This window comes from Oryctolagus cuniculus, chromosome 5 (genome assembly GCF_051225735.1).
Source record: "Oryctolagus cuniculus isolate XC-2025 breed Fujian yellow rabbit chromosome 5, ASM5122573v1, whole genome shotgun sequence".
NCBI classification, from domain to species: domain Eukaryota; kingdom Metazoa; phylum Chordata; class Mammalia; order Lagomorpha; family Leporidae; genus Oryctolagus; species Oryctolagus cuniculus.
Window position 1 is genome coordinate 149,774,350 of NC_142871.1, and position 12,509 is coordinate 149,786,858.

Genomic DNA, 12,509 nt, shown 5'->3' on the forward strand with positions numbered 1-12,509 from the left:
CACAATTGTCCAACTCCAAAGAAACTTGCTTGTACTCACACTCAGATATCTCCTATCTGTCTTACCATTTGCTGAAATACTTTGTTTAGTGTTATCTATTGTAATGATTTCTCTCTCCCTTCTCTCTCTCTCTACATATAATAAATACAATAATGTGCATGTGTTTCTATAGCCCTTTATTTCTCTGCTACTAGAGAGCCACATCACTGAATTGGGATAATTTCCTACCTCTCTTAAATCATGTGCTCATGATATGTGATTTACTAATCTAGGATATGAATGATTTTGGGGGATTTTTTGTTTGTTTCTGTTTTGTAATGATCCCTGTTATTCTTGCTATAGTAAGCCTAGTTTTTAAAATATAACCTTATATGAAAATCCATAGAAGAAGAAAAAGGATAGACTTGCTCTAGATGGAATGGATTGCTTGTATGAATATCCTTTTTCTTGCTACCTCTTGCTGACTATACAGAACATTTGTGACTATACTGAGCCTTGTCTGAAAATAACAGTATTCAGCTTATATGTCACATTCAAGCAGGGGTGCGTTTTTATTATTATCCCCTCAGAGGTTTATCAGAAGTCTGAACTCTGGATTTGAAATAAATATAAGAAAGGAAATCATGAAGTTGCTTGTAGGCTGGCAATAAATTTGTGAGTCATACAATTGCATTGTACACTTATTGTTTAGATTTCACCTCTGATAAATATCATCCACTTGGTTGGAGGTGTTCAGAAATTGATGGGAAGAAAGTTAAATGGGTGACAATAGGATTGGATATTTTCAGTGATAAATAACTGAGAAATAAAGTTTATTCAAGCCTTCTCTGCACTTTCTTGTTTTTTAAACAAAGATTGAAGGATGAGGGAGCTGACATTTTGCGTGCATTCAGGAAGAAATGGAGGATTTGATACATTGGTTTAGGGCAAAAAAAAATTCTTTTGTATTCTTAAAGGTTTGGGTCATCACAGAGGCAAGAACAGTATGTAGCTAAAAATAACCCTGGCTTCGAGAGAAGAAATTGTTTGTGGAACATCGTTCTTGTAAGTATGGGAGGCTTCTTTGCAGGAGTTAAAAATTTCCTTGGATTCTGATCCGAGGAAATTCGAAGTTCTGGTTGTGTATGGAACCATAAAAAGTCCATGGGAAAGGGCAAAGCAGATTCCTGATGCAAGTGAAAGTTTTAGGAAAGGGAGAGGAGAGAAAAGGGAAGTGGAAGGACAACATGAGATGACATTTAATTTTAGGATAAAAAATTAAGGTAAATTTTGGTGTTCACCAACTGGAGTATTTTAATGGCATCTTATTCTTCATGACCCAAGTCTTTTATTCAGTTTCCCTCTTCTTGTCTTTCCATCCTTCCTTCCTTTCTCCTCCCCCTCCGCCCACTCTACTCTCCCCTCTCTCTTCATTCCACTCACTCACCATTTTATTTTATGTCTGTCAGGATTTGAATAGGATGTTCCTCATTGTCTGTTGTCTAAAAATCTCTGCTAAAGCCTGCAGTCTGAACTGCAAGAAGAGCCCAGAAATGCCAACTGCTGTCCGTGAAGAACTGGTGGTGGTAAGACTAATCTTAATCTCAGGCAGGTTAGAAGCAGTTGACATCTGAGCTCTTCTCATCCAGTCACCTCTCTCTAGACTTAATAACCAGAGATGAGGGGGTTATAATTCAGTAGCAGAGACTGTTTGTGAGACTGGCTCTCTAAGATCATTGTTGATGGAGAAAATTACTCATTGGCTTTAAGAGGAGGGGATAATGACATCTCATTGCTCAGGTGCATGTTCGCTGATGAATCCAGCTTCTGATACGCTTTATATAAACTGGAAAGAGAAATGATAGAGACCTCAAAAGCGTTCAGCAGTGATTCAGTATTACTGCCACTCCACTGCTTGGAGTGGTTATGATGCATGAGTTTCCTGTGGGTCACTTGGCAGATACCTGACCTCAAGCCAGTTTTCAAGGGGGTGTCTGTGGGATGAGGAGAAGAGCCGCAGAGGCTGTGGAGAATACTGCAGATGGCAGAGCTGTGGGATAGGAAGGAGAATCAAGTTAGAGCACTTCCCTCTGTAAGGAAACTCTACAGTGAGGTACCCCCAGGGTTTCTGTCCCCTGAAGTCACAAGGTTGCCGCCAAAGAGAAGCACCTGCCACTCTGAGGGGTTCAAGGTTAGCACCTGTCAGCAACAAGAAGCCACAATAACACCAGAAAAGTCAGTAATGTCAGAATTTTCCCAGCTGTCCTAATCCTCTCTCCCAGTCCAACACAGCCAGAGGAATGGAGATTCAGGAGAGGAATGGGAAGCAAAGCAACATGGCAGAAACTGAATGTTTGCTTCAGGGACTCCACTAGGAACCTTGGAAAGCACCCACAGTGGGAGAGGAAATTATTAAATGATTTTAATGTGAGAGGGACTTAAAACTTGACTGGACTGGACTTGTTAGAGTGCACTACATGCAGTGTGTCCATGGTGATGCTGAGGAGGTGGAAACTGGGTAGAGCAGAGTTGAAGTCAGCTAGTAGAGATCAACAGTGCCAATTCATGTGTATGTCCTAATGGTTTTTAGACTATTCAGTAAACCTCATGTTATCTGTGGGCATTGCAGTTGCAGAGAACTTTCACTGTGTGTCATAGCATCATGAAAGTCAGCTCACAGAACACAGCTGACTCTCCTAAAGAATCCTGAACACTCCAATCTTCTTGTAGCAGAAATATCTTGATTAAATGTCATCTAACTTGTTAATTCTAATGACTTGACTCACAAAAATTTACCATGATTCCTTTAGTGCAAGGATAACTTCTGTTATTTGTGACAAAATTTGATAGGAACATTTCAATGATAACAATGACTTTTCTTTGACTTTCTATTAAATTTAGAGAAGAAACTTTGACAAACTTTTTAGATTTTGATATATATAGATTCTTTTTATTTTTTTAAGAGAAAGTCCCTTTCACCCCAAGCATGTGCAAAAAAGCTATAAAACTAGAAGAAGCTTGCTATGGGTTGGTTGAGAACCATCTTAGAAATGGAATTGGTGTGGACTTAGCAATTGCTGTCATAGATGATTCGGCACTTCAGGAGCTTGAGATAGTTGTCTATCTTATGTGAATCTCTGCGTAGGCAGTGGAGCAAATTATAAAAAGCAAAAAGACGGGCATCTTCATCAGCCATCTGCAGGGAGGGAAGTCCTGACCAGACAGAGTAGATTTCATTCTCTTTGATTCCAGGATGAACCTAGTCACCAAAAAAGATAATGACTTGTTACTCATATTATTAGTACTTGCATATCTGTGTTTCTTATAATTGTCACATTAAGAATTTGGGAAGAGGTAGGAATATAAATCCTTAGTCAAAAGAATGGATTTTCCTGTATGTGGGCCAGCATACCAGAAATCTATAAGAAGTCTGAAAACTGAAAGCAGAACACATATGTATGCTTTTTGAAATGTATGTGATCACCAATGCAGTGTATTTTTATAGCAGTAGATAGTTGGAGAACAGAAGTTGCTATTTGGATATAGATATAGCTTTGACCAGGAGACAATGTAAGACTTGCTTCATTGGGAACTATTTTGTCTATTTCATTATTTAATTCCGTGAATTTTTTTTAAAGATTTGCTTTATTTATTTGAAAGGCAGAGTGGCAGAGAGAGAGAGAGAGAGAGAGAGAGAGATGGGGTGGGGGGAGGGAGAGAGAAGAGAAGAGAAAGGGAGAGAGGGAGAGATGAGAGAGAGGGAGAGATGGAGAGAGATAAAGAGAGAGGGAGAGATAGGGAGGGAGGGAGATGGACACTGATTTTCTGTTTCCAGGCGCACTCCCCTCATGGCTGCCATGGCTGGGTATGGGTCAGACTGAAGCCAGGGACCTGAACTCCATCCAGGTGGCCAACGTGGATGACTGGGACCCAAATACTTGGGCGAGCTTCTGTTGATCTCCTGGTGCATTATCAAGGAGCTGGATCTGATGTGCAGCATTCAGCATTTGAAGTGGCACTCTGAAATGGGATGCCAGCATCGCAAGTGGCAGCGTAACTGCTGCACCGAAATGCCAGCCCCTCATTTCGCATACCCTGTGTACTTTGTCTTCTGATAGTCCAACATTTGTTTCTTGCTCTGACTTGCATCTGTTCTCCATTTAGTGTATGTTCCAAAGCCGCAGAAACTATGAGAATTGTACCTGATATTATGTATGGTGCAGATAATCTATTGATTAGGGTGATTAAGAAATGCTTCCAATGTAGTCGGGAGACTTTCATCCCACCCAGACAGGTGCGTCCAGACTTCTTGGGGGAACAGCTGCTTTCTTTTGAGGTCTTTGGGGGCAGTGGTGGCTGGGAAAAGTCCCTCCGAGAAGGAGGAGCTTCAGCCACCTCTCAGTGGTAGACTGTGTGGGATGCTGGGGTGCATGACTGACAAGGAAAATTCGCCCAACAGCCTGAGAGAGGGAGCAGCATGCTATCTTAACACTCCATCAGCCTTTCAAGCTAGGTATCCCCAGAGGTCCAAGACCAGCTAGTTGTCTTGTAGCTAGTTAGAAGACTGCTAGGAACAAATTGGGATAATTGTAGACCCTGGTCTTTTCAACTTTCTCCAACAGGGTAAGAATCACTTTGAAATCTGGGATTTTCTATTAGAATGTGAAGTGTGTATGTGTGTGTGTGTGTGTGTGTATTTGTTGCCTTGCTTTATAGTTCCTACTTTTTACTGTTGGTGTGGGAGCCCTAAGACAAAATTTACTGTGCAAGGTACAATGAAACAAACAAGAATAAATAAATGATAGGAAAAAGGGAATAGAAAATGAAGTATTATAGAACTAAATAACTGATCTCAGAAAGTAGGCTCATGGTAATGAAGAAAATCACTTGAAATCAAGGTGTTTATTTCATACATTCTGAGGTTAAAATGAGCTTTGTATTTGTGTTGGATATACTCTTCTCCCATGAAAATGACAAAAATGACACATGATAACATGCACTTAGTACACAAAAAAAGAAATATAAAATTGCTTCTGTTATTATTCCTGTAATCATATAGTTTTCTTTAGATGATGCATTATTTCTGAGAACTTTAGAAAGCTCTTTAGTTGTTATCTTCCTAATGTTGAAATTATCCCATCTGAATAGAGATACATTTTGCAAATTTCATCCAATCTAAGTATGACAAATTATTTGTGGAAACTAAAGCAAGGATAGGGGTTTTGATTTAGGAGCCCCAAGCAAAACAAAATTTAGAATGTTTTTGAAAAATAAATTATAAAGTAAGGAATATTTCAGTAATGATAGACCCCCTTTTTGTGACCTCTTGCAATTTAGTACTGGTGAAACAGCATTGTTGCTATGACTTCATCTTTTCAATTTCCTCCCTCCCCAACAAGGACTTGCAGCAGATGGGGGTGAGGGGGCAGGGAAATCACTCAATGTGGTTTTGATTTTCTCCTTTATCCTTTCCCATACTTATCCTCTGGTTTGGGGAAAAAAGAGAATCTGACCAGAATTTCAGTGGCATTGTTAGGGTACACTTTGAAGAAAACATTTTTTTTAGTATATTCTGTTCTCCTGTCTTCGTTCCCTTGCCAACCACCTGACCCCAGAAAGGGACAAGCCATTGATGGATTTGTACAAGGTGTGGGAAAGGCTGCACCTGTCAAACATCACAACAGAATTCTAACATTTATCTATATTAGAATGATGAGTCACTTGTTTTATTAGTCTGGAAGAGAGAATGCCTCAGAACTGATTTCTAACATAGAGGTCACCTTTTCCATTAATGAAGGATACAAAGAAGGATCAGGAGACTGCTCACCTGGCCGACTATTTTCTCCATGCCCTCAAGAAGTCGCCTGTTTTGTTCCTCAATCTCTATGGCTTTAGATAGGATAGCATCAGGGGCTTCTTGCATGCCACGCACTTCTGTGACCAGGTGATACAGTGGGTCATTCCAGGAGCGCAGCACTCGGAGGACCATGTTCAGAAGGTCTTCGTGCTAAGCCACCATAGAAAACAATCACATGAAAATAAGCAAAATTTTCATTTGTTTTTCCTATGTGAATGCAACTTTTTTTTTGTAGATGATAGAAGTTGTAGGATGTAAAATTAAATTACTAAATTGTACCTTGCTAAAATAAAAAAAAAGTTGTGTGACTACTTTTTCTGATGAGTTTTAATTGATGACATGAAGGAGTGTTTTCCCTCCAAAACCCTATATCTGGCTACCCAATGAGATCTTTATATTCGATTGCTTTGCTTGTTCCCTGTGGAGAAGGCAAAGTTTGTCTGAACTCAGTAGGTGCCTATAGGACCTGCCTCAGGAAAGACAGACTCCACCAGTGTTAATGACAAGGGTCCAAATCCCTTTCACCCAAGGACACATCCATACTAAGGAATCAGACTGTTCATTAATAATTTCACTTGAGATTTACAGCTTTATTTTTCGATAGTAGTACAAAGGGATAGTGGAGAAGACATGGTATTTGTTATTAGGCTTTCCTCAGTCTACTGACTGCTTGTGCTGCCAACAGGGCAATTTTTGTTGGTTCATGCAGGTTGGTTTGTGTACACAGATGCATGCAGTACAGAACTGTCATTAACAGCAGCATCAGTAGAGTGTGTGATGCAGATTTGATCTTCCGGTTTTGGCTCCTACCCAGGATCTCACATGACCAGGTTATAACAATAAAAATATTAGATACCTGATTGGAGTCTGACATGCAAATTTTGCTGTCATCAAAAATAGAGGCAATAGTTGCCTCTATTTATAATATTACAATATTTTATAATATTACAATATTTTATAAGAACTGCTTAGTGGGGCAATTTAATTAAGCTTTGGAAGAGGGCAGAGGAATCAGAGAACACTGAATAAGTAGATATCAGAGAAGTAGAAGAAAAACCAGGGGAGCCTTATAAGTTCAGAAGAATTGACTCAAACTGTGCAGCTGACAGACACGTAAAATGGTGCCAATGCAGGAGTCTCTACATATAATAACTAAAACTGAATTTGCATGTCTTACATATACATGAATGTAAATTTATCTGTGGATGTCTCATTTGGTTCAAAATTTCATATAGTGTCATATATATGATCTTAAGAACAAGGCATGAGTTAAACATAATGTGATCTGCTTAGACAATTTGTGGATTGCTAAGGAGTAGGTTGCAGCAAACTTTGCTTAGCTTGAATTTTACTTACTACTTATCGGCTACATAAGTTTGGTTACTGTTCATCCTTCCTCTGTTGGTCTCTGGTGTGAGCTAGCATTATCTGCTACAGTGCCTCTTCATAACCAACAGCATGGTAATACCAGTGTTCTGCCTCATTGTTTTGGTAAAAACTTGGATAAGACTCACATGGATCTGTTGGGCTTGCTCCTTGTCTTCTGGTGTAGAGAGGGAAGAAGTGTGGCAGCTGTTGATGGCTTTGGTGATGAACCCTCTGCCCTGGGTATACCGTTTATCCTGGAAATGATAAAGGACATTTAATTGGAGTTCTTTGGGCACTGAATCGAGGATTCCATTGTCATAATATTAATGCATTTGAGCAGTAATTTTGAAAAATGATAGCTTTATAAAAATTGAGACTAGGGGCCAGAGCCATGGCTCACTTGGTTAATCCTCTGCCTGTGGTGCCGGCATCCCATGTGGGCGCCGGGTTCTGGTCCCCGTTGTTCTTCTTCCTGTCCAGCTCTCTGTTGTGGCCCGGGAGGGCAGTGGAGGATGGCCCAAGTGCTTGGGTGCCTACACCTGCATGAGAGACTGGGAAGTCTCCTGGCTCCTGGCTTCGGATTGGCGCAGCACGCTGGCTGTGGCAACCATTCAGGGAGTGAAGCAACGGAGGGAAGACCTTTCTCTCTGTCTCTATCACTGTGACTCTACCTGTCAAATAAATAACTAAAAAAAAAAAAATGAGACTAAAGAATTTTTTTTTTTTGACAGGCAGAGTGGACAGTGAGAGAGAGAGACAGAGAGAAAGGTCTTCCTTTTCCGTTGGTTCACCCTCCAATGGCTGCTGTGGCCGGCGTGCCACGGCCGGTGTACCATGCTGATCCGAAGGCAGGAGCCAGGTGCTTCTCCTGGTCTCCCATGCGGGTGCAGGGCCCAATTTAAGTAGCCCTCCTGCCTACTTTTTTCCCATTATCTCTACAAATCTGTAGTTTTTCCCATCTAACTTCTCTAACCTCCCAACCTCTTCCTTTCTTTGTGATTCCCTGTAGTTTTACCCTTCCTTTCACCCTTCCTATAAATTACTATTTGGAAAGTGAATACTAAAAACAGCAAGTATCATTATTAAGTATCATCTTTCTCTTGTATTTGGGCCAAATGCTACAGTGCATATGTATCTATATTTAACCATTAAATCTTATTTACTGTGCTTTCAAACTGATATGCTTCCCCAGTAGGTATTATAAAATTATAAAATTACAAAATTTTTGAATAACATCTGAATCCACACACCTGTGCTTTACCAAGTTCATCATTGATACAGAATACAGTTTTCTTTGTTGTGACACAGTAAGTCAGAAAAATAGGGCATCAAATTTTAGGGAACGTTAAGAAATGGATGGAGATAAAAGAGCAGAAAATAGCTAAACATTGCCACATAGTCTTTAGCAAAATCTCTGAACGTTTAAAGGGGGTACTCAGAAGAGTAGGAGGACAAAAGATGAGCAGACAAAAATGGAGGGTGAAAGAACTAGAGAGTAAAAGGGAGTGTATGAAGAGCTATTTATTAGCAACACTGAGCCACCTTTTCTGTAGAGGCCTTTAGATTTCCTGAAGCTCTGATCTATTGTCTGATCCTTGGCTTAGAGTGACCTGGAACAGTTAACATTCAACTTTCAAAGTACCTTACTCAGGAAGGGAGTACCTGTTTCCAATTCTAAATCAGCCTTCCTATTGTAATTAGAAACCTATAGACCAGAAATAGTAGAAGAATGACTTGTAGCATTTGGGGGCTTTTGAAAAACTTTTTATTTCATGACATGAATTCAGTTAAGTTTAATTCTATCCAATCCACCCGGTGCACTGTAGTGAAACCTCATTTACTGGATATCTACAGTATGCTATGTGAAGAATTTGTATGAGAGACACCCCTACATGTAAGAACAAGAAATCAAATCTTTCCTTCCTCTCAGCCCCATCTAAAAGTGCTTCATATTAGGTGTTTAATTGTTTTTTTAATTAATAAATGAAGTAAATCAAAGAAACTATTTTTAAATCTCAAAGATAATTTGAAAATGTTTTGAAATTTCATGAAACTGTCCTTTTAGTTCCTTAGTTTCTAGCTCATGACTTGTTTTAATCAGTGATGGTTTATTATTTGAAACGTGGCTCATGAGCTTTCTCACTTAAAGTGTATAAAGGAGATAGATGTATGTATCCTGATTGGACATTATACCATGTATATGTGTACTAAAACTTCAGGCTTCCCCATAAAATATGTACCATTCTTTGTGTCAATTAAAAATTAAAAAAAAAATAAAGCATAGATCGTCCACTGATTTTTGTGAAGGCTCTGGAAAGAAGCAAGTATGGTACTTACAAATTCATTGAACATCTCTGAGGAGAGTTTGTGGATGTGGTGAGACAGGATGACTGCACGGTCAAACAGATCCCGGAGAGACACTTGGCAGTTGACGGCTCCACTGGGACAGATGGGCAGGGAGGCTGTGCTCTTGCATAGGAGCAGGTTGGACACCAGCAGCAGCAGGAGTGACCCTGCTTAAATAGAAACATGAGCCTTCTGGGGTGATCCGTTCAGTGAGGTCATCAAAAATGGTCCTACTGGGGGAAGCCTTATGTCTTCCTGCTGACCTCCATGGCATCATGCTACTGAAATAGCTACGATGGGAGAGGAATTGGTACCTTCCACGTGTAAATTCATATATATATAGATAGATAGATAGATAGATAGATACACATAATTATATTTGAATACATGTATAGTTTGAGAATCGAATGATTCTGCATTTTTCAGTTGCTCTCAGAAGTGCTTCTATACCTTGCAAACATTTGGGATTTATGTCGTTTGTGAGCCAGGGTGTTTAAGTTACTCTTTTAAGACAGTTTTGTCTTGGGAGTTTCTGCAGATTTTCAGTAATCAGGCCTTCCAGGAATTTGTAATTTGTAAACTCATTGTAGTCTGAGATTTGTATTTTGGACACTGAGGCAAACAGTTGATCTGTTTGTCTTATCTTTGTGCCTGATAAGAATAAACACTTGATTGCTTGATTGCTAATACTTTGATGAAGAGAATACTAACATACAAATGATGCTGTAGCCTGGATTTGCTGTCTCACTAGAATAATACCAAGCCTTTAGTTGACACTTTGCCAAAAGCTTCATATTTTTTCCCTAAATTTGAGCTTCACAGTAGCCCTCTGAGATGGACTGGACTTTCATAATTATTATCAAATTATACTGATGAAGCCGACAGCTTAGAGAGGTTAAGTGATTTCCCACAAGTCCTATTATTAGCAGGTAGAGGGGGCAGGACGCCAGTGCTGTGATCTCTGCATTTCACCTTGTCACATCACACACACCTGTGGATTTAGTCTGCATCTGTACAGGAAGATACACGTCGGCAGCCCTGATGGCTCCATGTTTTCAGGGGTTGTTGCAAAGAACGGTGTTGCCTTTGATTACAGAGAGCAGAAACCCTAGGAAGCTTGATTCAGTCAACGTTTCCTGCTTTATCTATAAAACACCCACTTTTAAAATCTTCAACATTGAGATCAGAGATGGTTTTTATCACCAATTTGCCATCTCTGTTGATGGAAGGTTATACATCTCTAGTATATCAATAACTTACATTTTTCAAGGGAAAGAAACGTGTAACTACCAAATTAAAATCACCTTTTTATTTCAGTGACACTACTCCAAAACGAACATCTTATATAAAACGGTGTTTATTAGAAAACTAAGTTCCATAGAACCTGTCATAACAGAGATAGGAAATTTCCAAGATAAAACAAGGTAGATGCTAAAGATTGCAAAAAATTACCTAAGCCTACACACCTTAAAATTATTTAGTATACAATATAACTAAGCAGAGTTTTAGCTGCAAACATAAAACGTATTAAGGTTGTGAGATGATTCACATTATAGACTTAATTTTCCAAAAGTAGCCCATTTCTAAAGAGGTTATTTGAGGCATGGTATAGTCATATAATGTAGCCAAATGGATGTTTTATCTGCATGAATAAAGGAAATGTTCTTTGCAGATAGAGGAATTGGAACAGTGGCTCTAGGAAACTCGTAACTGAATAGATGATCCAACTCCATATTCCTCTGCACATTTATCATCTAAGGAGTGTTCACAGTCTAAGATGAGGTAAAATGGACAAATGCTTTTGTTCTTCATTTCATAAAGCAAATTTTATGGTTGTTACTAATTTCTTTTTTTTCAAATATCCCCAAGAAAGTAAATCCAATCAGTTTTTCTTAGCCTGTTTCTCCTTTCGAAATGGCATTTGGCTTGAACCAAATTGACTAATATAGGATACAATTCTGCTGTCAGCTCGACATTATGACTGCAGAATTGAGAGTTATCATCAAGTTGATTCAAGTTGGCCCAGCGCACTTTAGAGACCTGGGAACCAGAATATGTTAGTTTCTGCCTTATAGAATTGTGACAGGTTGGAATCCTAGATTATTTTAGTCTCATTCTCGTCCAGTTTCTTGATCCCAGCACTATTGGCTTTGGTGTGGGGCTGCTCTGCATGTTGGATGATGTTTAACAGCACCCCTAACCCCGACCTATTGACACTAGCAGCACTTGCCTCCCTCACCTGGAGCAAGACAACGTAAACCATCTACATATCGCTAGGGACTTTCAGAGAGTTCCCCTGTGTGAGAAACACTGTTAAATTGTACCTTAGTATAACTGGCTTCAACGTCATGAATGGGTGGTTCTTCTGAGCTTCATAAACCTAAAACTTCTTGTTATTAGCTGAAGCTTCACAGCGACCCCCCCCCGCAGGAGTACTGATGCAGTGTGCAACGCGGATGAGTTGTACATACCTGTCCTCCGTGACCACTTGCTGTCCATGGTGGTGATGGATGCAGGAAACACACCTGACCAGAGAAAGTCCGCAATCTTGCGGTTTTCTCTTTTGCACACATTGGCTTTATAAACCTTTGACATGTTCATGAATATATTTAATCAGGCATTCTCTTCCCTTTCCATGGTCATCCATTTCCATCATTGAGATTACCCCCATAATTTCAAACATCAAATGGTATTTTATTTCTTATTCATATTCAGGAAGACACCCTGGCCAGAAATGAAGGATTTTGATTAATTAGACCAAAAGGAAATGAGAGAAATGATGAAGATGAGAATCTGGAGACTAGTTGGGTTTACAGGCGTGTCAAACATCATTTACTTTAAACTTTACTTTTACTGCTCTGCAGTTTCTGCCTAGATAGCTTTGTATTTCATCTAGGTTATAGTCTTATTTATTATCAATGCCATTTAACATTTTTAAGTAAACATTTCAAAATGTGTA

At 39.4% G+C, this 12,509-nt stretch overlaps 1 protein-coding gene across 2 annotated transcripts; it reads right to left on the reverse strand.

The window, feature by feature from the left end:
- Nucleotides 1-2,899: 2,899 nt before the first annotated feature.
- PRL (prolactin) lies at nt 2,900-12,151 on the reverse strand. 2 transcript variants are annotated; one of them, XM_017344779.4, is made up of 5 exons: nt 12,022-12,151; nt 9,542-9,720; nt 7,351-7,458; nt 5,807-5,986; nt 2,900-3,238 (listed from the first exon to the last, which is right to left on the reverse strand). In XM_017344779.4, exons 1-5 carry the CDS (start codon nt 12,149-12,151, stop codon nt 3,047-3,049), a joined length of 789 nt encoding a protein of 262 aa, XP_017200268.1. In that variant the 3' UTR covers nt 2,900-3,046.
- Nucleotides 12,152-12,509: the final 358 nt, after the last annotated feature.